The sequence below is a fragment of the Leucopleurus acutus genome (genome assembly GCF_964270905.1).
Source record: "Leucopleurus acutus genome assembly, chromosome: 21".
Taxonomy (NCBI): domain Eukaryota; kingdom Metazoa; phylum Chordata; class Mammalia; order Artiodactyla; family Delphinidae; genus Leucopleurus; species Leucopleurus acutus.
This window is the reverse complement of record NC_139163.1, coordinates 16,914,538-16,940,989: the sequence shown is the minus strand read 5'-3', so window position 1 is coordinate 16,940,989 and position 26,452 is coordinate 16,914,538. Positions and strand designations below refer to the sequence as shown.

At 36.3% G+C, this 26,452-nt stretch overlaps 1 protein-coding gene across 1 annotated transcript in view; it reads left to right on the top strand.

Moving 5' to 3' along the window:
• Positions 1–26,452, top strand: part of PCM1 (pericentriolar material 1) — an 87,525-nt gene that overhangs the window by 41,043 nt on the left and 20,030 nt on the right. Inside the window, exons 18-29 of the mRNA XM_082863950.1 lie at positions 42–242; positions 1,339–1,558; positions 1,648–1,793; positions 2,315–2,502; positions 4,942–5,113; positions 7,871–8,229; positions 15,651–15,815; positions 18,100–18,156; positions 20,510–20,682; positions 21,020–21,151; positions 24,929–25,049; positions 26,010–26,168. Of these exons, the coding sequence (XP_082720076.1) occupies positions 42–242; positions 1,339–1,558; positions 1,648–1,793; positions 2,315–2,502; positions 4,942–5,113; positions 7,871–8,229; positions 15,651–15,815; positions 18,100–18,156; positions 20,510–20,682; positions 21,020–21,151; positions 24,929–25,049; positions 26,010–26,168 (2,093 nt within the window). The remainder of the gene's footprint in view (positions 1–41; positions 243–1,338; positions 1,559–1,647; positions 1,794–2,314; positions 2,503–4,941; positions 5,114–7,870; positions 8,230–15,650; positions 15,816–18,099; positions 18,157–20,509; positions 20,683–21,019; positions 21,152–24,928; positions 25,050–26,009; positions 26,169–26,452) is intronic.

Here is a 26,452-nt window from a genome sequence, read left to right as displayed (position 1 = left end):
TCTCCAGAATGATCTCATGTGTTTTGTCTCTTAATCTCTAGAACAATGGCAACTTGGGGAGGTTCTACCCAGTGTGCACTAGATGAAGAAGGAGATGAAGATGGTTACCTTTCTGAAGCAGTTCGGACAGATGAAGACGAGGAGGAGGAGGAGCAAGACGCCGGCTCCCATGATAGCTTTTCCGTGTGTCCTCCTAGCAGCGCAAATCATAACTCCTATAATGTAAAGGAAACTAAAAATAGGTTAGCTTTTCCGTGTGTCCTCCTAGCAGCGCAAATCATAACTCCTGTCATGTAAAGGAAACTAAAAATAGGTTAGCTTTTCCGTGTGTCCTCCTAGCAGCGCAAATCATAACTCCTATAATGTAAAGGAAACTAAAAATAGGTTAGCTTTTCCGTGTGTCCTCCTAGCCATGCAAATCATAACTCCTATAATGTAAAGGAAACTAAAAATAGGTTAGTTTTGCTGTTTTAATTTTTTGCTTGATTTTAAGAGTCTCAGGTCTTTCTGACTCCAAGCAGTTCTTCAGTTCTCTGAACCAACTGTGTGTCCTACAATGTAATTTAATTCCACCACTAACTACTTGGAGTCAGAGCAGAGCCCATAGGTCAAGAGGCTCAGTCCCACAAGAGTGCCTCACTTTATTTTTTATTTTTTTGCGGTACGCGGGCCTCTCACTGTTGTGGCCTCTCCCGTTGCAGAGCACAGGCTCTGGACGCGCAGGCTCAGCGGCCATGGCTCACGGGCCCAGCCGCTCCGCGGCATGTGGGATCTCCCCAGATCGGGGCACGAACCCGTGTCCCCTGCATCGGCAGGCGGACTCTCAACCACTGCGCCACCAGGGAAGCCCTCCCTAGTTTTAATATTTATTTGGTTGCACTGGGTCTTAATTGCGGCAGGTGGGCTCCTTAGTTGCAGCTCGCCAGCTCCTTAGTTGCGGTACGTGGGCCCCTTAGTTGTGGCATGTGAACTCTTAGTTGCTGCATGCATGTGGGACCTAGTTCCCTGACCAGTGATCGAACCAGGCCCCCTGCATTGGGAGTGTGGAGTCTTAACCACTGTGCCACCAGGGAAGTCCCATAACTGTTTTCATTTTGAAGAATACAGAATTATATAAACACTTCTCGGTAAAACATAAATGAAAAAAGATTCGAAAGGAATGAAAAATGATAGTGTACAAGACTAGAAATCCAGAATTTTTCTCATTCTATTTTCCATACATTTTAAGTCCTGTGAAGAGAATACAGACGTATGGACCCAGGGTATCAAGGTTTATTGCCAGATTTTAAAAGCCAAATAATTACATAAGATGACCTAATGCTTTAAATCTTGTGTTAGGTGGAAGAACAATCGCCCTTTTTCAGCAGATGGAAATTATCGTCCTTTAGCCAGGACAAGACAACAGAATATCAGCATGCAGCGTCAGGAAAACCTTCGCTGGGTGTCAGAACTCTCTTATGTAGAAGAGAAAGAACAGTGGCAAGAACAAATCAATCAGCTAAAGAAACAACTTGATTTCAGTGTCAATATTTGTCAGACTTTGATGCAAGACCAGCAGGTAAAGTAGAATTTTTTTATCTTGTTTTTGAAGCAGTACACGTTTTTCTCATGTCATCGGCAACTATTCTGAAAATTTTCTTTCCACAGACTCTGTCTTGTCTGCTACAAACTCTTCTCACGGGCCCTTACAGTGTTATGCCCAGCAATGTTGCATCTCCTCAAGTACACCTTATAATGCACCAGTTGAACCAGTGCTATACCCAGCTAACATGGCAACAGAATAATGTACAAAGGTAATCTGTTTCTTAGAAGTAGTGAGAGTGTATAGTAAGTGCTAAAACTGAGCAAGAGTTTTACAGTTACCTTCTGGGAGAAAAGGGCCTGAACCAAATATCATTTTTGAATATTCTGACACTTGGGAATTTTATAAGCAGAGATATTGCTCAATGTTCCTTTTTAATACCGTAGACCTGACTTTAAAAAAAAATTTTATAGTACTCAACTTTACACTTACCTTAGGTAGGTTGTATGGTGTGTAAATCATACCTCAGTAAAGCTGTAAACAGTATAAACAATGAGTGTTGTAATTATGCCTACTATCTGTTAGAAGTGCTAATAAGCACAGTTCTTCTTGCAAAGGCGAAGTTACTGAACTAAGCATGCAGGACAAGCAGATATTTGTTGTAAACATCAGAGCAGTCAGTTTGTTCCACATACTGTTGAATCATGTCTTACATATATTCTTTCTGGATATACTTTACATAGATGGTAATACAACTGATCTTTAAATTACTGACTCCTTAAATTTTTACAGGTTGAAGCAAATGCTAAATGAACTTATGCGCCAACAAAATCATCCAGAAAAACCTGGAAGCAAGGAAAGAGTCAGTAGTGCATCACACCCTCCTTCTCCCAGTTTATTTTGTCCTTTCAGCTTTCCAGCACAGCCTGTAAATCTGTTCAACCTACCGGGGTTTACTAATTTTTCATCATTTGCACCAGGTAGGTGGCTGAAAACTTAAATGAAAAAACTTAAATGAAAATAAATAAATGCAGAGTGTTTGAGAATAACATTTGTCTGTTGCATGGATTTTTATCAGTCCCTTTTGGAGTGGTAGGAAATGTTGGCAAAGAAAGTTATAAACTCTTTTCTACATTGATTCTTTATAGTGAACTCTTAAACTGAATGTGGTTGCTAATGAAATTAAGTAAATTATGAATGATTGCTTAGTCTTTTACCTTTGAATTATTCAACAAGTATTTATCAAGGAGAAAGGGAATTAACCTGTCTATTGGCTGCTGTACATCAGGCACTGTGTAAAATATTAGGAGAGAAGAGGTGAATAAGGCAACGCTCTTGTAGAGGAGCTTTGTGTCTTGGTAGGGAGATATATACCACTAGAGTAAAGGTGTTTGGCTTAGGCTTATATTTACTTTTACTTACTTTAGGCTTTTATTCAGACTTTTCTGTACCTGTCATGTGCCAGGCACTATATAAATGACTGGGATTCAAAGATGTTAAGCCTGATGCTTTAAGGAATTTAGAGTCTAGCGAAGAAGCCAAGAATGTTAATAAATGCTTAGTGCTTTGCCATGGGTGCTGTAGCAGTGGTGCAGATGAGGTGAATGACCTGCTTTTCCTTGGGGCAAGAGATTATCAGCAAATCTCTTTTTTCCTAGAGAAAGTGATATTAAAGCTAAAGAATGAATATAATTTTTTTCCAGGGAGATTAGAAGGGAAAGGACTTTCTGATTAATGGAACCACTTAGAGTTACAAAGCAGTGGAACAGTATATTACTTAGGGAATTTAGAGGTCATGAAGTATGGCTAGTGTTTAGGGCCATGACAGGGGAAGTAGTAGTTGATGTGGCTGGTGAGCAGTGGAGGCCTTTGTGCTGTGCAAAGAAGCTTAGACTTTCTGCTGCTTACTAGAGGGGCCATTGGAGGATGTTGAGCAGAGGAATAGCATGAGGTTTATATTTTAAAAAGATTACACTAGTGATAGTGTTGATTGAGATTGGAGGGAAGGTGCTAAGGGTATAGATGGTGACTGGAAGGCAATTGCAGTAATAGCAGGGAAGGAATGACAGCTTGACCTAAGGCATCGGCAGTAGCGGTAAAGAAAAAGGAGTAATTTTAAAGACATTCTGGAGGTAGAATGAGCAGTTAGGTGAGGTGAGTCATGAAGGGAGAGGAGTTGAAGGTGTTTGCCAGAGAATATAGGAAGAGGAAAAGGGTTGGGAGGGCTTTGTGAATATAAATATCCACAGATACAGTGTATTTTCTTAACAGGATTATAAAAGCAATGGCCGTTAAACAATTTAACAAGGTTTTTGGTTCTTAGGTGTGGATTAATATTGGCAGCAGACTTTTAAAAAATTAATTAATTAATTAATTTATTGCCTGTATTGGGTCTTCGTTACAGCTTGCAGGCTTTCTCTAGTTGCGGCGAGCGGGGGCTACTCTTTGTTGCAGTGCGCAGGCTTCTCATTGTGGTGGCTTCTCTTGTGGTGCAGCACAGGCTCTAGGCATGCAGGCTTCAGTACTTTTGGCACACGGGCTCAGTAGTTGTGGCTCATGGGCTCTAGAGCGCAGACTCAGTAGTTGCAGCACACGGGCTTAGTTGCTCCGCGGCATGTGGGATCTTCTCAGACCGGGGCTCGAACCTGTGTCCCCTGCATTGGCAGGCGGATTCTTAACCACTGTGCCTCCAGGGAAGTCCCAGCAGGCGTTGTTTGAGTAGGCATTTAAGAAACAAATAATGTAAGAAATTGCACATGCAGTTCCTTTTTGTCATAATATGCCTTATACCCATGCCAACCCTGTACGAAGACTGTTCATTCTTCACAGTCAATCTAGTTCAGTTTTGTGAAACCCTCCCTGATCCCCTTCTCCCACAAGTTGTAAGTAGCCATTTGTAAATACCTCTGATACAGCAATATATATTAAGTATGTGATTATATTTTACTTCCCATGTAGAGTGTAAAGAACCTAAGCTTTGGAGCCATGCAGACCCGAGATCTAACCTGCTCTTTCATTTACTAGGCATTTGATCTCTAAACCTATTTTCTCACTAGTAAAATGAATATAATACCTATTTCACAGTGTTGTTTTGAGCATTAAATGAAGTAACATGTAACGTGCCTACAGTGGAGTCTTGTACCCAGTAATACTCTGATAAATATCAAGCATTATTTTTGCTAACTTTTAGGTCTTAAGGGGTTGGGGATCAGTATTTATCTTTGAATCACCAATGCTGAAAACATAGCAGACTGAGTTGTAAAACAGTGATTGAGTAAATGAGTGTTACTTTATTTTAATCACAAATTTTTCTTTTGGTGGATTTGAATGGCATATTTAATTAAAACTATTTTTTAATTTCATTTTAAGGCTAAAGGTGCTTCTTTATTGTTGTCTTACCCATTGTTTTTATTTATTAGGTATGAATTTCAGCCCTTTATTTCCTTCTAATTTTGGAGATTTTTCTCAAAATATTTCTGCACCCACTGAACAGCAGCAACCATTAGCCCAGAATCTTTCAGGGAGAACAGAATACATGGCTTTTCCAAAACCTTTTGAAAGTAGTTCTTCTGTTGGAGCAGAAAAACAAAGGTACTTGATTGTAAACATAATCCATTATTTGCTTAAACATCACTTTGTGATTACATCTAATTATCTGTAATTTGAGAATGTAATTAGGGAGGATGTTTGTGATTGTCTGACTTGATAGTGTTGGGAATATGAAGTTTTGACATCTTGCCAGGTGTCACTCAGGTGTATACCTGCTGCTAACCCTTGTACAAGAGCAGTTCAGAGTTTTGATCAGGGTGTCCCGTGAGGTTCATTTTGGAAGGATATGACCTAACCCATAGAGTGTCTTTGGCCTTGATTTGATATCTGTCTTTAAGGTTATACCAGTTCACTGTTCATTGATGTAGAAATAGAAACTAATATTAACTGCTGGAGGATAGTTGTTACAAAGTGATGGCTCCTTTGTTTGATTCATGGCCCCTGATTAGAGTAAGTTCCTAAGGCCCATCCAAATGTAATATTGAGTACTATTAGGTTATAAAAACAACTTTTGTCAAGGAAGTTTTAGCAATGCATAGTCAGGAATCCTTTTTCTCTCTGTTTCTAACATTTATTATTATTATTATTATTATTTTTTGCGGTACGCGGGCCTCTCACTGTTGTGGCCTCTCCCGCTGCGGAGCACAGGCTCCGGACGCACAGGCTTAGCGGCCATGGCCCACGGGCCCAGCCGCTCTGCAGCACGTGGGATCCTCCCGGACCGGGCACGAACCCACGTCCCCTGCATCGGCAGGCGGACTCTCAACCACTGCGCCACCAGAGAAGCCCACATTTATTATTTTTTAATATGATAATCTTCCCAATTATAATTTTGACCCAAATAGTGTGTGAAAGACTCATTGGATTGGCTCAGGTTAATCATTCTTTAAAGCATTTTTATGGCTTGATAAATAATGTTTTTAATGATTGTTTTAATCCAGAAAATGATTTTGATAGCCTGCTGGTAAAAAGATTATAGCCTTTTTATTGTTGTTATTTACTTCAGAAAAACTTTTTAAAAGGAGGAAAAATCAGAGGTCAGTTGAGCCTAATACTTGTTCTGTCAGAAGTATCTCTATGATTTTGTTTTTCCTATCCCTTTATAAATATATAGGTCACATTACTTCTCCCTTTAGTTAGGTGTGTGGGCATGTCTCAGCCTCTTAAATTAGCATTTTGACAGTTTAATTGTTAAATCATGAACATTTTGGTTTTGTTCTTTACTTAATTAACCAAAAATTCTTAGAATTCAACTTGGTGTTCACCTCCAGGAATCCTGTGGTAGACCTCCCTGACCTTGCCTGACTCCTTTTCTTATCTGCACTAACCTTTTTTTCCTACTAAATCTTGTGTTACTCTGTGAAAGTATTCTATTGTCAGAGCCTAAAACAGTGTTTAGTGCTCAATTGACATTGAGAAATGGTGGTTGAATGAATCTCCATCACAAGCAATAAAAATTTATTCAAAGCTTTAGTGAATGGTCTTCCTATTGGAAGGTCCCTACTTCACTATTATCTATAGTTTATATGTAATTGGTAGTAAAAAAAAAAGATGCATCTGAGTAGTATTATTTTAGATATTAGACCTACTTCAGATTGGACCTCATCTCTTTCCAAAATTTCAGCTATTATAGGTTCCCTGAATTAAATGGCTGGAGATAACAAAGAGGTCAGCTAAAACATTGTAGTTGTTAGCTCGGGTCAGAAAACTTTTCCTAGAAAGGACTACGTAGTAAATATTGCAGGCCATAGTGTCTGTCATAACCATTTATCTCTGCCATTTTTGCACAGAAGCATTTATAAACAATATGTAAACAGATAAGTTGCTGTGTTCCAAGAACACTTGATTTATGGACAGTGAAATTTGAATTTTATGTAATTTTCATGTCTCATAAACTATATTTCTCCTTTTAATTTTTGTTCAACGATTTAAGAATATAAAGATCATTCATAGCTCTCAGGCCATACAAAAAAACAGGCAGCAAGCTGAATTTGGCATGTAAACTGTAGGTTTGTTAATCTTTGTCTTGAATTAATCCCTATAGATCAATGTCTCCCAAATTATATTCTTAGGAACTCTTTTGTCCATGTCAGGTTCTGTAATAAAAAGTTTCAGACAGCATGTTCACTATGTTCCCTTCGAAGACATTTATAAAACACATTGGCATATTGAAAGTTCTGAGAAGTACCGCAGACCTGTTTAACTTTGTTTTGCCTATTTTTTCCCAGATTTAGATAACCAGTGAATACCTATTAACATATTAAGGGATGCCAAAGTTTAGCAGATAAAATTTGGAAAATGACACTAAGCTAACAGAGCTAAATAAGACTTAATGTGCAGAGAAATAAATTACTAGTTACATGGCCAATTGTTTTCACCAGATTCTGGTTATATTTGAACTGCTTTAGATGACACAGATCCATGTACGTTTCCAAACTTTTTACTGTGGTTCTCTTTCAGTTGTTTCTTTAAGTTTTTTGTTTTTTCCTTGTATGTCCCATCCTCCCTTGATCTTACCTTCCCACTCTTTCCATCATGAATGCTGGACCTTTGGTTTGGAAGTCTCACTAGTGAAAATGGTTTAGTGAGAAAGGTCTAAGATTAAAGTTTAAAGTAATTTAGTACCTTAGCCTGTGTAACATTTTCATTTTTAATGTGTATTTTGTGGGAATATTTTTATAGCCTGTTGACAATTTTTATTTACCTGAATCTACTAGTAGACTATAAGTATATCTGGAGTTTTCAGTAGATATAGAAATATATCATTGTAATATATAAAAACTTATTTTCATTGGTAAGGAATCAAAAACAGCCCGAAGAGGAGGTGGAGAACAGTAGGACACCATGGTTATATGACCAAGAAGGTGAAGTAGAAAAACCATTTCTCAAGACTGGATGTGCAGTGTCTGTAAAGAAAACAACAAATAGTAATCGCAAAAATCAATTAGATACCAGTAGGAGAAGACGCCAATTTGATGAAGAGTCGTTAGAAAGCTTTAGCAGTATGCCTGACCCAGTAGATCCAACAACAGTAACTAAAACATTCAAGTCAAGAAAAGCATCTGCACAGGCCAGCCTGGCATCTAAAGATAAAACTCCCAAATCAAAGAGTAAGAAGAGGCATTCTACTCAGCTGAAAAGCAGAGTTAAAAATATTGGTAAGTACTGAAATTTGTTGACTTGATCAGCATAAATGTTGGTACGCTTACTCTCACATGTTGGCGTGTATCATTTCGGTGTGGCTGTTGAGGAGGCACTGTTGTAGACCCACCTGAGCAAAGTCATTTTTATTTACCTTTGAGAACTTTTTAAATAAAATTTATCAAATAGGGTTTAATGGTGTAGCTATTTTAAAACATGGCATTTATTCTTTTTTGTGCTTCTTAAAACTTCTTACTACGTATGTGGTTCCTATGAGCTCGGAACTTTTACTGTTCTCTTGTTTAATATTACGTGCAAGACCTCGTTGGTGACTTCTGGCTAGATCCACGATGGATTCATTTAAAGAAATGCAGGCCTGTGACTACACTGCAGTCTTTGGATATCATGTAGGTGAAGTCACTTTTAGAACAAGTTTGCTCTTAGTCCTTCAGGAACTGAACCTTAGTTAATAGGAGAAAACATTAATCCATATTTTATTGAATCTTGTCATTGAGTATAATATCAAAGTTCTCTTTATAGTGTTCACTGCATGCCACTTCTTTAAAAAATAGATTTTTTTATGATTTTTGAAGAACTTAGTGAAGTCTAACACTGGTTAAAAATTGATTTACTAGCTAAAATCTGGAATATTATAGTTAAAGGATGCTCCTTCCAGTTTGCAAGGGATACTTTTTGGCTGTGGCCTTGAAAGGTCATTCTGCGTTCAAGGAGATAGTATTTGGTGCTTAAGAGCAAAATATTCTAGGCTTATAATCAGAAAATTGTGAAAACTCACTGCACCTACTAACTTCCTCTCTTGGAAGCTCACAGTACATTATAAGTGTAGTAAAGGTCCTGGGACACTCTGCAGTTAAAATCCACTTGTAAGCTTTGGCAGCATTCATCTCAGCCATCTTTGGATAATGGAACCCTTGAAAAATCTGATGAAAACTATGGATGTGAAAAAGAATACATGTACGGTTTTTTTCATTTCAGTACCTCATGTTTCCTAAGGTCCTGGGCTGCTACTCCTACTCCCATGTAAAGAATCTGATTTCATGGTTAAACAAGCAATCGTGAACAGGGGTAACATTTTTCTCAGCATACACATTATCATCCTTGAAATAATTTTTCAGTTATTTAGGTTTGGGAGGAGCTGATTACTTAGTAGATTAGTGATCTGAAACCATTCAAATGAATGAAAATACAACTACGATGCCTTCTCCATGGTCACTCTTGGTGCCACTAGAGAGGATTTAAGGAGATAGTGACCATTTTGAGAGAGGCCCTCGGGGTAACTCTGAACTTCTTATTAACGTAGTTGCTCCAACAAAATGCTTTTTGTCATATGAGTAAATGGAAAGAAACTAACCTTTGTTATCCCAGCGTTCTCTCATTCAGCTGGTTATTTTGAGTGTGCTAGGGCAGTGCGTCTTGAACTTGATAATGTTTCATACAAATCTCCTTGGGAATCTTGCTTAAAGTCAGAGTCTGATTCCGTCAGTCTGAGGAGGGACCTGATAGCCTGCATTTCTAACGAGTTCTCCCATGCGTTGTTGACCAGCATTGACAGTGTAGTCTGTGGACTACAGTTTGAGTAGCAGGGTCTTAGAGGGCACTCAGCCAGCATATGGCCATGTCTGCCTGAGCCTAGAAATCCTGGTGTATTTGTATTTTTGAAACCCCTTTATTCTGAAGAATTATGGTTCCAGATATACAATTCAGCTTTTCTTTTACTTCAAGGCAAAGATTGACATTCTGATCTATTTGCTCTCTTTTCTCATGCTTCAGTATAAAAATACTTGCCAAGAATGCACATTCACATTTGTTCAAGAGGGCTTTAAGACCATCTGTTAGTGGGAGCTCCACTTTAAGGTGCACACACAAAGGTAAAAGACCTGATAGCAGAACCGAACTAATATATGCAGAGTCAAAATAATATGTAGCAAAATCAAATGAGCTAAGTCCTTGCTATGCAGAATGTGAACCATGGACAGGCAGCATCCGCATCATCTGGGAGCTTATTAGAAATGCAGACTCTTGGGCCCCACCTTATACCAACTGAATCAGTACGCATTGTTTTTCAGTTTGCATATTAGCAAGATTCCCGATGTTTTAATACGAATATATGCACATTAAAGTCTGAGAAGTGCTGAGCTAGACCACTAATTTATGTTGTGTTTGTTCTCTTTGTGGGATAGGAATAGCCATGATTTCTTAGAAGAAAGAATGTTTACTCTGTCTTAAAGGAAGTAGGAATGGAGGTCGATGGGGGGAAGATTGGAAAGCATTCCAAATTGTAGTAACAATAGGAAAAGTAATATAGAGTCAGGGTGAAGCAAGAAGAGAAGATGAGAGAACTGGGGAAGGAAATAGGATATGACAAATAGGCCAGCACAGTGGGACTTAAGTTGCTGTCTTAAAAGATATAGTACAGCCAGTTATACTGTTCCAAATTTGAGCTGTTTCTATGTTTTTTGCACATGTTGACAGTCTTCCAGAAGTAGCATGCTAAATCTTCATTTAACTTTGTTTCACATGATGGTAATGTACGAATGATGGTAATCTTTAGAAGGTCTTTATATATAAAGATACATATTATTGCATGCAGAGTAAGATTTTACAAATTATGTGCTAATTATCTTTTAAGCTTCAGTTCAAATTCAGACTTTATGAGTTGAGCATGACTTCTTGCCTTGCTGGGTACTTGAGTTATCAGACATATGACTTGGTTTACAGACCCATAATTTGGCTACACTCTACCAGACCCATTTCCTCTTTTGATGGTATTAGAGAGGAGTAGAAGCATATAGTCTAGATGGTCCTCATTCTTGTTTTGGGAAATTGGATGAGACTATTAGTATACTGACTTCTGGGTTCCACCCAGTCTTGAACCTTTTTGTTTCTTTCTTCCCCCACTCTTCTTGCTCATTAATGAATATTGAGATAAAATGGATGTCTCGCATTAGGCAAGATAAGCCCTGACAGATGTGGCCCATTTTAGATTCAGAGTTTATTATTTAATGAAGTCAGAGAAAGGAAGGGTAGCCAAAGGTGCCAGCTCCCTGTGTCCCTTATTCCACTCACCACAAGGGCGACGCTGATACAGAAGGGGCCAGATGATAGTTGCATCATGAGTGGTGGGGCACCCTGTAGCCTAGGAGCCAATGCTGTGCTGTAGCTAAGCCACAGTCGAGAATGGAGATGTACCCTCAGGGGGTGAGGCGAACTGGTCTCATGTTTTCATCAGAGCCCAGGAGGAGATGAGAAGTTCTCTCATGACAGCCTTTCAGGGGAAAGAGAGGAAAATCATAAGGCCTTCCGCCAAGACTTAGATTCAGCGACGGTTCAGTCCTTCCCAGTGTGGCCTGTGTAGGTACATGGAAGGTCTCCAGGGTGCTGTGGCTGAGCTGTTTCCCTGTATTGGAGACACAACTAGAAATACTGTTTCTTCCAGCTCTGTCAGCCACTTGTGCTGAGAAAGACAGGAGATAACCCCCTTATAATAATGACCATCATATGTCGTTGTTGCTGTTGTTATATCAGCTGGCCTGGCCAGTGTTACTCTGAAGTATTACTGACTTTCATTAAATCTTCTACTTTCCCTGGAGGATTACTATTAAAGTGTCCCAAAGAGAAACAAATCAACAGTAGTACCTTAACTTTGGAAATCTAGCCCTTGATATTTTTAAATTGGGACTCATGTAAAACCATGGGGTTTTTTTTTTCCCTCTTTTTATAGCATCTTAAAAATTATAGCATGCTTCTCTTCACAGTCTTAGCTCTTTTGGAAGATGACTGAGTTTTTTTTTTTCCCCCTCACTACTGGGGCTCCCTAAAGAGAATTTTGTGTATGCTGCATAATACATATTTTAATTTTGATTAGAATCCATTCAGCACTTTTCACATGATTCAGTAACAGCAGTTAGAAGCTTAATTTCATTTATATAAATGTTCTTGTTAGAATAACATTCTTTATTTTCTTCAGAGCTATGTTTGCTGTTAATTAAATAAGCAATAGTACTACCATTTATATCATCTTACATATTACTCTTGGCAATCATACCTTTTATTGCTTTTTATGTAGTAGTCCAAAGTAACCAACAGGGCTCTTTTTCCGGTAAGTTTCATGCAGATTGAATGAGAGTGGCTTGAGAGTCTGAGAGACCAACAAAGAAATCAGGAACCTATACATGAGATGATGAAGTCCTAACTTGAATGATGGCCTTAGAGAAAGAAAGGGAAGTTGAATCCAGATAGGATATCACAGAGAATAATTTGACAATATATTGGGAACTAATTTGTTATTAACAGAGCAGCCGTTGTGATCTAGAGAGATAAGCAGCAAGGCTTTAGGTTCTGCTGGCTCTTTCAGAGAGTGAGCAAAAATCAGAGCCCTGTGGTTCTTAGAGAAAACTTGGTTGGAGGAGATCCATGCAACCCCTCCTTCCACGGGGAGGGCGCTTCCCTCCCTTCCAAGAGGAGCAGTCTTTTGCCACTTCAAAGTACTAACGGGAAAGGGTGTCACTGAAAAAAGAGGCGGCATCCTACCTACTCTGAACATGGTAAAGCATTTACCTTTGCAGCTGAGGAGCCTGAGGGGTCGAGAGGCTTCCTTCTTCATCGTCTTGATGGGAGGCTGACAGCTTGCCAGCCAGATCACTGCTTCACCATGGGCATGAGGCTCCCAAGCACTGCCAGCGTGCTGCCATTAAAGCTGCCCAGCAGTCAGGTCCAGCCTGAAGGGTAGATAAGAGTCGGGGCTAACCCAGTAAACATAACAGTGCACATAAAAGGGACCAGCAGCCAGAGAGAAGTCATGGAAGCAGACCACTAGAACAGGTAAAATCTAGTAAAAACAGAATTACTGAAGGAAATACTCACTTGAGCAAAATGATAAGAATACTTAAGCAGATTGAATTATTTTTAAAAAGCAGATTGAATTATAACGTAAATTCTTGAGAACTAGAAAAAATGATTTTCACATTTAATGTTTAGATTATTTGAAAAAGAGGACAAATGCTATTAAGTTCCAAATTACTGGCCTAGAAAATTAAAGGGAAGAACTATGTCATTACACAGAGCAAAAAGTACTAAGAGATAAAATAAAGAGGGAAATGATTAGAGGCTTAAGGACAAATCTTGGAGATCTGATATACAAGGAGTTCTAAAGGAGAAAAAAAAAAGTGGAGAGGCAGTAATTCAACAAATAATAAAGGGGAATCTTTAATGAAGAAAGACTCAAGACCGCAGATCAAAATAGCTGACTGTTGCCCAGCCAGGAGGCACGGAGACAAAGTACACACCCCTTCTCCCCTGTGTATAGACTGATACAGTTCCTGGATTCCGAGGAAAAAGTAAAAATCCTCTAAGCTTCCAGGTTGGAAGAACAAGTTACATATAAAGAAAAAAAACAAACTGACATCAGACAGTCTTACTTAAAACCTAAAAAAGTAGAAGTGAAATGACATCCATTCGTGGACAAAAAGGGACTACAACTCAAGAATCCTACTCTCTGACAAGAGACTCTTCACCTGTCAAGCTGAAAAAACATACTGGTGTATCCTATCTGAAGAAAACTATGGAGACAACATATGAATCAGATAGAGACCTTTATATAAGGGAAGGTGAAAAGGAGAGGTAACAGTTCAGTAAAGAAAGCAGTAGTTTAATCTCAGCTATTAATGTAAATTCAAAAGTAAAATACTAGCAAATTGAACCTGCCAGTATATGAAAAGAGTATTAGACTGTTGTCAGCAGGGTTTATTACAGAAATGTAATCGTGATTTATTATCAGGAAATCTGTCAACATAATTGATTCTGTCAACCACATTACAGGACAGAAGTCATGTAATCATAGTGGTAGGTTAGATGAAATTTTAAGTCATTCCTAATGAAAATGCACCTAGAAAGGGAGGCAGTTATTTAAATATAATAAAGGCTGTTAGCTGATGCCACTTACAGGCACTATTGTAAATGAAAATACTCCAGAGATATCTCTATCAAAATTAGGAATTAACAGGGATTCCCTCTCTACCACCATCATTATTTAGCATTGGTTGGAAAGTATTATGACAAGATTAAATGATTGGAATAAATATTTGAAAAGGAGGGAAACAAATTTTATATATTTTCTAAGCTAGCCCGAGAGACACTGGAAAACAGCTGCCTAAGTTAGCTAAGTTAGTAAAGTAATTATGAAATAAGATTATGAAATAAGTGTGTAAATATTTTTCTCTATCATAGTAATACCCAGTAGAAATGGAAGTGGCAGGGAGTATTCTTTTCATAGTAGTATCCAAAGCTACTGGGACCAAAAATCCTTAGGAATAAATTTAACAAGAAACGTACGAGATCTATAAAAATTTTTTTGAAGAACACGAAACAAGATTAAGCAAATATAAAAGCATAACTATGTTCTTAAGTTAGAATTTATAAAATTGCAACTAAAGATTCTGCACGCTGCAACAACGATCCCCTGTGCTGCAGCTAAGACCTGGCATAGCCAAATAAATATATAAATAAATATTTAAAAATAAGTAAATTCTCCTCAAATTAATAAATACTTTTAATGTGTTTCTATTTTGAATCCTCATGGATCGTTTTTGAAATTGGGGGAAAAAGATCTCAAAACTTCTGTGGAAGGACCAGTGTCCAAAAATAGCTAAGAAAAGAAGCTAGATAAGACTTGTCTTACCAGGTGTTTAAACATAGTGTAGAACTTCTGTGGCATTGGATTAGATAAGTTAAACAGATGGAATGCCCAGAAATAAAACCCAATAAATGTGGAGATTTAATATATTGACCAAGGTTGCATTTTAATTCAGTGGGAAAAGGGTAGGTGTAACCAACTATCCATGTGGAACAAAATAAAGTTGAATTCCTACCTTGTGCTAGATGCCGAAAAGTAACTGAAAAAAGATTAATTCCAAAACTTGGAAGAGTTAATAGAATATATGTATAGCCTATGGGTGGGGAAGGCTTTATACCATTTATACCAAGTCATATTAAACAAAAGGTATACAAAAGCAGACATCTGATTATTTAATGCCCCTTATTCTTCTGTCTATCATGGACATATATAGATTAGATGTGATTCTTTCTTGTATTTCCTAATACTGAAAAATTGTTAGCTTGGAGTCTAGTAGAGAATTTGGGTTATATAAGGTCTGCCATGTAGTTTGAGTTGGGATGTATTCATTGAGATGAATATTGAAGGACAATGAAGTGTTAGAATTTATTACTGTTATCCTGTGCCTACAAAGGTTATCGCAAAGATTTTTCTGAAACATACTATTTACTAGTTTGATTTCTAGTTATACCAGGCCTTCACAGCATTCTAAATTGAGTGACCTATACTGTTTCACTGTGGAAATCAATTTCCCTTTCAGTTTGAGTTAGTTGCAACTGATAACAGTTGTCACTTTTTTTACTCAAGGGTATGAAAGTGCCAGTATGTCTAGCACATGTGAACCTTGCAAAAGTAGGAACAGACATTCAGCCCAGACTGAAGAGCCTGTTCAAGCAAAAGTATTCAGCAGAAAGAATCATGAGCAGCTGGAAAAAGTAATAAGATATAGTAGGTCTACAGAAATATCTTCAGGTATGTTCTTTTTTTGGTTTGTTTTAATTTAAAGACTTCTTCACCTTAGATTTGAAAAGCTGTATTAAAACAAGCTTAAAATTCATCTATCACACTTTTCTATCATGTGAAAAGTTTTACAGTTGAGTTTACAGTACACAGTTCTTGATGTCAAGAAGTGTAGACTGGAAATATATTTTATTGTTATTGTGATACTATCTTTTGATGCATTTTGATAAAATTCTGAATGAACAAGTGTAGTTGACATTAATTTGGTACTCCTAATTTGAAATTCTGAAAATATTATCTGAATAAGAGTTGGATATAAAATCACATCGTTCCCCTGCTTAAAATCTTTGGCCTTCACCGTGCCTGCAGGAGAAAGTCCAGATGCCTCAATGTAACATATCTGACCAGCAGAGATTTGATTCCTTCCTGCCTCTCCAGACTCATTTCTCACACCCTGTGCCTTGAACTTGACTCTTTCAGTGGCACTAAACTGAAGTTTTCCCATAGCCACCTCAGCAGTTGTCTTACCTCAGCAGTTGTCCTTCCTGCCTCAAGTCCTTTTTGCTCTTTGTTGGCCTTTGTCTCTGCTGGCTCTTAAGTAAAATCTTAATTCTGCAACTCTGGAACTGTATCCAAATCCAAGCTGGGAGAGGTTACCCTTTCTCCTTTTTGTTTTTCTGTCATAGCCTGTGTAAACCTCTTTTGTTGCCTGTATCACATTATGTATATTTACTTGTTTAAGTGTCTGTATCACCTTTTTGGTTCCTTTGGCAGTAGATAATATTTTTTCATATTTGTATCTTAAATGTTAGCATGGAACCTGACACATGGTAGGCACTCAGTGAGTGTTTACTGAATGAATGGAGTCATAAGTATTTGCCGCCATTTTAGTTTAAGTAAATACTGGCACGTCCCTGATTTATAAAGAATAAGTACGTCTCAAAGAAATATGGAGAGGGAGGCAGTAAATATAGACTCTAAATTTTCAGTTGTCAGTAAGACCCTTGGTGAAAATGATAATAGTAGCTACCATTTGTAGTATGCTTTACTGTTTGCAAACTAAACAAATTACTCATCTCATTTGAGCCTCATAATCCTTTGAATTCATTTTGTTTTCATTTTGCAGATGAGGAAACATGATCAGAGGGGGTGCCTGTTTTTTCCCAGTGCTCATAAAGGACCAGTAGTATAAACTGGTACAGTTTTTTGGGAAAAATGTCATGCCCTTAACCCAGTACTTGTAGGCATCCATCCTAAGGAAACAAAAGTGAAAAGAAGAAATTGAGATTTAGGTGTTGACTGAACATTATGATTCCAACTATTTTAAACAAAAATCTGGATAAAAAAGCTGGAAGAGAATGCATCAAAATGTTAATAGTGGTTTTATTATCTTTAAACTCCTCTATATTTTATAAAACTTATAATGAGTATTTATTACTTTTGTAATCAGAAAAGAAACATCACATTTATTCATATTTTGAAATGACCTCCTCAAGGTTGTATTGCTAGCAGATGGTAGAACCGAAGTTTCAATCCTGGTCTCCTGTTAAGTCCAAGATCCTTTTGTCAAACATATCAATTCTGTTGTTCCGACCCTAGCATTTTACCAAAGTTTTGTAGTTTCCATCTCCTTTCACTATCTTTATCAAATACTGATGTCTTCAAACAATAAACAGTTGGGTGGAGGTTGGAGAAAGGCACTAAATTGATAGGCTTAATAACTTAGATGTCAGTTACCTAAATAATTGATAGTTGGTCATAGTACTTCAGATCTTATTACTGTCACTTAGAAACATATAACCATCAAATTTTGGTGAACTAAAAAAATGTTTGAATAATATAAATACTCCTCTTTTCTAAAAAGACAGTTATAGTTTTAAGCATTACCCTAAAATTCTTTATAGCACGTAAGAGTAGTTTTTGTTATATGATCATTAGATTGTAGCATATACGGCTGCTAGTATTGAACTGTATACAGTCCTCTTCTCCCTCGGGGGTTGTGGGGGGTTCCCTTTGATGTGTATGCTTCTAAGAGTGAATGGTAGAAGTTTATTATGATAGTCATCATCAGTCACATCAACACAAGTTTATAGCAGATCTTTTGATATTTTCCCTGAAGAGAGATTATTTTTAAACAAAGCATAAACCATACCTCGTGATAACATTTCAGTTCAGGCAAACGATTTTAAAGAAATTTGCTTATTTCTTTTTTTCATTCATTTATTCATGTTACAGACCCTGTCTTTACTATTCATACACATTTTATGTTCATCCTTATGTCTGCCCTTTCCTACAGCACATGCTAGGAGAATACTACAGCAGTCTAACAGAAATGCATGCAATGAAGCGCCAGGTAACAATCTGCTTAGTTTTGGTGTCCACTTTTTGTTAGTTCTTCCATTGGTCCTAAAAATCCTTAGTTTTATTGTTCTAATTAATTTTTTAGATTTAGTTTAGTGTGTATGTGTTATTTGGCTGATAAAAGAGAAAGAATTCATACTTACTAAATTCTGAAGGTTTTCATTTATAATTCTTTACTTGGTTGGTAAAATTGGCTGCTTTTCTTATTTTCATTTTCTGTTAGTGTATGTAACATAACCAACACATTCATGTAGGTAATAGAAAACATTTTTATAATTTAGTGTTTTATTTGAAGTTATTTATCTTGTATTCTTTAAATGCTTATGAGCATTCATATTTTTTGGAAACAAAAATATAGTTACTTTTATTCTTAGCTCTGATTTACAGTGTTAAGTATTGTGTATGACTTCTGTTGTAGTTCTTATTTTTCCTTACCAGTCAACATGTATAAAAAAATAAACCATTGAACAAAAACAACTATGACATGCAAAGACCATGATACATAAAGGTCATGGAAAATTGCAGAATGCTATTTTTGTCCTTAAACTATGAATTTTCTTTAGACATGGTTCTGTATGATTTAGAATTGTAAATATTCTTTAATGCCTCCTGTGCTATACATGAGTAAAAAAGAAAAGCCTGTATGAACCTCTAGGGGAATTTAAAGAAAACAAAAAAAACAAGGACCTAGCATGGAGGAAGCTAAATGTATCAGTGGTACTTCCTAAAGAAGAAAAGAACTCTGAAAGTAGGATAAAAACAAGATGGAGTCAGACAAATCTGGCTGAGATCAAGGATTTTTCTAGCCTAAACTAATGCATTTTAGTCCAGGAGGAGAAACTGGCAAAAACTTTCCACTTTTCTATTGTAGGTGGGAGGGATGAAGCATATGTTTGGCATAATTCATTATTCGGGAATAATTTAATCTTTACTGATATACAATTTAGAGTGATAATTTTATCACATACAGAGGTAATTAAATATGCTTTGTTCTTATATCTTTAAAATAAAAAACTTTTTCTAAAACAACTGATCAAACTACAATATAGTGTATAAATTGGGAAAGTTTGTGTGACATCCCATCTTCTTACCTGGATTTTTCCTATAAATAGAGATTTACTACAGAGATAGTTCTGGTTCCTGCTCATAGTAAATATTTTTATAGTAACGTAGCACATTTGAACATTTTAAAACTACTAAGAGAATTTTAGTATATTATTTCATTTTATACTCATAAATGTCTGAGGCAAGATAGGGAAGTTGCATATTTATTACCCTTATTATTTTATACTTGTGGAAATTGAGACCTGAGGATGTTAATTTGCCTAGTAAATTAATGGAAAGTTTTTTCATTAAACCACATTTGCTTTGCATTTTTAAAATTTCTCTCTTGCAAAAAGTGAATTTTTAAAATCTTAATGATCTTTGCATGTTTATGTGAAAACACAATATATTAAAACACTCAACATTTCAAATTCTCTTTCTTGAAAACTTATCACTGATTTTTGTAGAACTTGAATATTTAGCTGCTTGTGGTTCTACTATTACTCTAGAAAGTTTACAGAATTTGATAGCTAGAAGAACACTGGGAAATTTTTTTTTTTCGGTAGAGAACTCAAAATGGAAACAGTTCCTAATATGTGCTCTTAAAAGTAAAGGTATGAGTGTATACCTTTAAGGGTGATAATTCTTTGCTATAAACAAATATATGTAGCAGAATTGTTGCTAAATAATAGAGTGATGCCTAGATTCTGTGAAACTGAAAACTTCATTATCCTCACTGCTTGCTCCAACTTATAATGAGTATGTCACTAAGACACTAGTAAAATTGACCTATTTTGTTATAGTTACAAATTCAGTTTTCATCAATACAGCATGATTGCGGAGATTTGAGAATCAGTAGACCTAACTAGATAAGCCTTAAAATAGTATGTTTCCTTGGCAGCATTTAGTTCTCAACATTAACAAAATAAACGAATTTCCTTTTCTGTAAAAAAATTCATATTAGCAAAAAAAGAAAATTGTTTGCAATTTGCTTATTTCATTCAAGTGCTGAAAGATTTCCACTGATTATTCCTATGAAATGTGTAAAATTTTCCATTGAGAAATAACTTTGCTCTAAGTAATGCTAAGTAATGTTATTTCTCTAGTAGATATTTAGTGTATATCTTGATATTTTTAAGATTATTTTTTTCTTGGTAATTTTAAGATTTTTATTCTACTTTAAAAGCTCTGAAATAGAATTGTGTTTTAAGTAGTTTAAAGGTGAGAGTAATGTTGCAAGTTAAAAGAAATAGGAATGTATTTCATCAATATTAACTTCCTGATCTTTTTATATCTTCCAGAAACCGGGAGTGATTTTTCCATGTTTGAAGCTTTGCGGGATACCATTTATTCTGAAGTAGCTACGTTGATTTCTCAAAATGAATCTCGTCCACATTTTCTTATTGAACTCTTCCATGAACTTCAGCTACTGAATACAGACTATTTGAGACAGAGGGCTTTATATGCATTGCAGGTATCTAACATTTTTTCCCCTACGCTTTCTGGTACTGCCATTTTTCACCATTCTGTCTGGTTACTTTCTTAGACTGAAGTATGTCCTTGTTCCATAAGTATTTTGATCTGTTTTTTTATGTATTTCCATGCCATTTTAATAATCTTATATAGCTTATGTAGCTTTAGATAAAGTCTTTTTCTGAGCAGTTTTTTAGTGTTTTATCCTAAATGTTATGTCTTCCTCATAGTTAACCTTTGAGGTCAGGAGTATTGCATTTGTTCTGGTATCTACTTCCACTTTTAATTTTGTGATTAAACACAAATGTTTTTCATATCTATCTTATTTCCTTATTTAGGACATAGTATCCAGACATATTTCTGAGAACCATGAAAAAGAAGGGGAAAACGTAAAGTCAGTGAATTCTGGTACTTGGATAGCATCAAACTCAGAACTTACTCCCAGTGAAAGCCTTGCTACTACTGATGATGTAAGCTGATAATGATTAATGAAATTGTAGACATAATTTCAGTATGCAGCTAACAAAAGTTAAGTAGGTTGTTAATAAATTGTGAGTATACCTAATATATTTGTTTTTTAGCTTTTTTAAAAAGCTGAGTGTAGTGTATTGCTTTATTTTGAGGTGAGGTATAAAATTCAGTCACAATATGACAGCAGTCAAACACCAAAAATTAGTAAGTTATAAGGTCTGAAATAGCCATATTTATATCTCCTTTGTCCCACATAGGAGTTGAGTCATAATAGACACTCAGTAAAAATTGTTGTCTTCATTCAAGACATTGAGTAAACCAGACAGCAGTTAGATCAAAGAACCCTTGAGTAAATACAAGATAAATTGAGTTAGTCTTTGAGTTAGAAGAGAAGCCTAGACAAAAGAAAGCCTGGAAGAAAATGTAATTTAATATATTAAAATTGATGAAAATTTTGAGTAAAATAAAAAGGGCCTGGAAATGGAAAAGAGTGGTGAGGAAAATGTATATTTTCAATAAACTATGTCCTCCAAATAACACCTACCTCACACATACTGGATTGGATAACTGTATGGCAAACTACGAGGATACTGAGGAGATAATGAACTAGGCATTTGAAATCACCTATTTAAAGGTTCAGACCCTGATTCTGTTGTAAAAGATTATATGTGGTCCTGGGATAACAAGTACATTCTTTTTTATTTTATTTTTATTTATTTATTTTTTTGCGGTACGCGGGCCTCAGTGTTGTGGCCTCTCCCGTTGCGGAGCACAGGCTCCGGACGCGCAGGCTCAACGGCCATGGCTCACGGGCCCAGCCGCTCCGCGGCATGTGGGATCTTCCCAGACCGGGGCACGAACCTGTGTCCCCTGCATCGGCAGGTAGACTCTCAACCACTGCGCCACCAGGGAAGCCCAGTACATTCTTTTTTATACCAACTTCAGCACCTGGATATTCATGGATAAGAGTGTCATAATTGATTAGCAAATACCTGCTATAGGTATAGAGTTGGAAGCATATTACTGTGTTTCTGCCCATTGTTAATATAACATACACGTTTTTTTCTGAAAAGACAGTGTTTTCTCAAAAAGATCATCTTCTCTTCTTCATGTATAGTAATTTCCTTACAATTATTGAGGACTTTTTCTCAATTTTTGCTCTTTTATTTTACTCATGTTTAAAACAATACTTCCCCAAGTCATCTTTCCTGCTTAAAACTTTTCTTCACTAGGCTCCAACTCCTATACTACTATGAACATAAACCTGTGTGCAAGAACTACATGGTTTTGGTTGACTTTATAATGGCAAATACAAATTAATGTAACTAATTGCTACTTGGGATTAATTGTTACTTTAACTAATTGAAAATTGTGTTCTCTTTTTTCGTGGGAAATGAAATGTGGTCCAGCTGTATACATAAAAAATAGGAGCTACTAGGTTACATTTAAGTTGATTAGGCACTGAAATAACTTACTGAGGGAGCATGAAGAGTGTCTGTTCTTAGAAATCTTTTTTAATAATTTTATAGCCTTAACTCCAGTGCCTTTCTTTTTATCCAAATTTCAGATAGGCGGCATTACTTCCAATTATTTTAAAGGATTTGAACCCATTGGTTTGCATCATCAACAGTAAATTTTGAAAATTAAGCTGCAATTTATGATAAAGTTAACCTGACAAGGTTTTAAAGTTAAAATTTAAAGATACAGTAATACGTTATAAGTAGGTGTCTTAGCAGATCTAGAGCAGTGCTATCCAGTAGAACTTTCTACAGTGATGGAAATGTCTTATATCTTCATTGTCTAATACAGTACCCATTAGCACTTGAAATGTGACTATTGGCACTATTGGCACTATCGAGCACTTGAAATGTGACTATTGGAATTGAGGAACTAAATTTTAAATTTTATTTAAATAGCTGCAGGGCTAGTGGTTACCATACTGGATGGATATAGAGTCTCATTCTCCACGTTTCTAGGCCAAGGTCCTTTGAGTTCCATTTATGGAGCTTTTACACATACCTTTCACAGTGTGTAAAAGTCTTCATGCCGTGAAAGAGAGAATTAAAGTAGACGTCTGGGGATTATAGTCAAGGAGGTTGAGGAATTGAGACTTAGGAAGAGGAAGAAACAATTTGCATCTTCTACTCCAGGGTGCTATAAAATGGCAAAGGTACATCTACCTTCAAGTCTTACTTAAAGGAGTAGCAAAATGATTCCATTTCTTAAAACATGTTCCCTAATGCCTGCATTTCCTTTAATCAGGGACAAACCTGTCATTTCATAATTTAAGAGAAAACTTTAAAAGATGAGTAGCTAGGAAAGAACACAATTGTGAAATGAGTTACAGTCAAAATATAATTGAGGCTGTCTCCTAATCACGCTACACACAAAAATTAATTTGAAACTACTTACAGTCCTGGAAAAGTTAAAACTATAAAACTTCTAAAAGAAAACAAAATCATGATTTTGACATAAGAAAAAAATTGATAAATCAGCCTTCATAAAAATAAAATCTTTCTGCTTTTCAAAAGATACCATTAGGAGAAAACAACCTCAGTACATATATCTGGCAAATGACTGTGTAAAAGACAAATCCTGACTATATGAGGAACTTTTACAACCCAATTGTAAGAAATCAACTCAAAAAAAATGGGCAAGAGATTTGAACATACGCTTCACAAAAGAAGATATGTAAATGACCAGTGTGCAAATCAGAACTACGTGAGGTACTATCTCACATCCACTAGAAAGGCTGAAATTTAAAAGATTGACAATAAGAAGTATTGGTGTGAATTTGGAGCAGTTGGAACTCTCACACGGCTTGTAGGATTGTAAAAATTGTACAGCCACTTTGGAAAGCAGTTTGGCAGTTTCTTAAAAAGTTAAACATAAACTTGGCATGTGACCCAGCAATTTCTCTTCTAGGTACTCATCCAAGAGAAATGAAAACATGTCCACAAATACTTGTACACTAATGTTCATAGGATCTTTAGTCATGATAGCCTCAAACTGGAACATCAGCAGATAAATGGATAAACAAACGGTGGTATATCCATACAATGGAATACTATTTCAGCCATTAAAAAATAATGAACTTCTGAAACACACAACAACATGGATTAATTTCAGAAACATACTGAGTGAAAGAAGCCAGACACCGAAGAGTATATAATGAGTGGTTCCATTTTATATAAAGCTCTAGAACCAGCAGAACTAATGTGTGGTAATAGAAATCATATGAGTGGGGTGTAGAGGATACAAAGGAACTCTCTGGGCTGGTGGAAATGGTCTTTATATTTAGGAAAGATGGTTGCGTTGGTGCATATATTTTTCAAAACTCATCAAACTGTACACTTAATGGGTGCATTGTATGTAAATTATATTTCAATAAAGTTAATTTTAAAAAATATGAATATGCTGTCATGTTTTTCTTCTGAGACAACCAGATATCATAGTAAGGTACTAGGCATTGTTAGAGTTTGAAGATAGAGTTTCTCTGATGGTGTAGAAATAATGTTACCGTTTCCAAGATAGAATTTAATTAGTAGCTGGGCCTGTGTATTTTCATCTCCATAATGACAAAGTGTTCTGCAAGGTTACTTAATATTTTAATATTCTCTGTGACTCTGTATTCAACTTTTTATAACTTTCATTATATCACAGTTTTAAGTGTTTTATGCAAATACTTAGTTTCTATGTTAAATTTTTAATATTAATCATAAAATTTTAAAAGAAATATTAGTGACTTTTATTTGTTTTTTTAAACTATAACTTAGGAAACTTTTGAGAAGAACTTTGAGAGAGAAACACATAAAATAAGTGAGCAAAATGATGCTGATAATGGTAGTGTCATGTCTGTATCTTCAAATTTTGAGCCTTTTGCAACAGATGATCTGGGTAAGCAAAATTTTTATAATCTTAGAACACGACTTTAATATAGTCTTTGAATGGCATTGATAAGGAAACAAAAGTCTAGAAAGGCAAGATGTGGTGGAAAGAATGTGGACTTAAAAGTCTATCCATCCATCAGTCTAAATTCAAGAATTGTTAACTCTTTGACTTTGGGCAAATCATCTAACCTTTCTGACTCTCTGCATATACTAAGGAAATGAGGTCCTATTTACCTTGCTATGTTCTTGTGAAAAATACACAGAACTCTCTAGCATGCCTAATAGAAGTTCAGAGAATGTTAATTTCCTTTCCCTTAAAGGTCATCCTTTAAGATCTCCAGTTAATTAGTAGGAAAAATTCAGAGGTAGCAATGCCTCATCCAATCACGTCTTCAATAAAAATGTTAACTTCATAATTTGGGTAAGAACTGAAATTTCTTAGCATATATAATTTATAATGGGAAACCCAGGTAACTCTGAGGCATGGCACATGGCATTTTTTTACATCAGTAGTAAAACAAAAGCTTAGAGGGTTGCATAGGTCAGAGAGAAAAAAACCCAAGTCCTAAATTTGGAAAGGAAATTAGAGAAAAGAAAGATGCCCAGGTGCCTGATTCATTTTCCAGACTGTAGCACATCAAACTATACCCAAGTATTCACGGACTTGAGAGTCTGAGAGACCTGGGTTCCAATTCTTGATTCTGTATTTAACTGGCTGTGAAACCTTGGGCAGTCACTTAAGTTCTGTGAAAATGAGGGTACCATCATCTACTTTATAGGGTTATTTTAAGGATTAAGTAAATGTGATAGTGTATGCCAAGTACCCAAATAGTACAGTATCTGGAACTTGTTAAAGGTAGTTTTTCTTACCTATGTTCAGACATTATTTTTTTATTAATAAATTTTATGGAATACATGAAAAAGTTTGCTTTTATATCCTCTAGAAATATTTCTGTTCCATATGCAGGTAACACTGTGATTCACTTAGATCAAGCATTAGCCAGAATGAGAGAATATGAGCGTATGAAGACTGAGACTGAAAGTAACACAAATGTCAGATGCACCTGCAGGATTATTGAGGATGAGGATGGTGCTGCTGCCCCGACTACGGTTGATAGTTTAGAAGGTGTGTTCTTGAATTGATTAAAAGTAAGACTCATTGCTCCATATATAAAAAAATAAGAGCCCCATGTGATGTGTAATGGGGATTTTTTTTTTTTTGCGGTACGGGGGCCTCTCACTGTTGTGGCCTCTCCCGTTGCGGAGCACAGGCTCTGGACGCGCAGGCTCAGCGGCCATGGCTCACGGGCCCAGCCGCTCCGCGGCATGTGGGATCTTCCCAGACCGGGGCAAGAACCCGCGTCCCCTGCATCGGCAGGCGGACTCTCAACCACTGCGCCACCAGGCAAG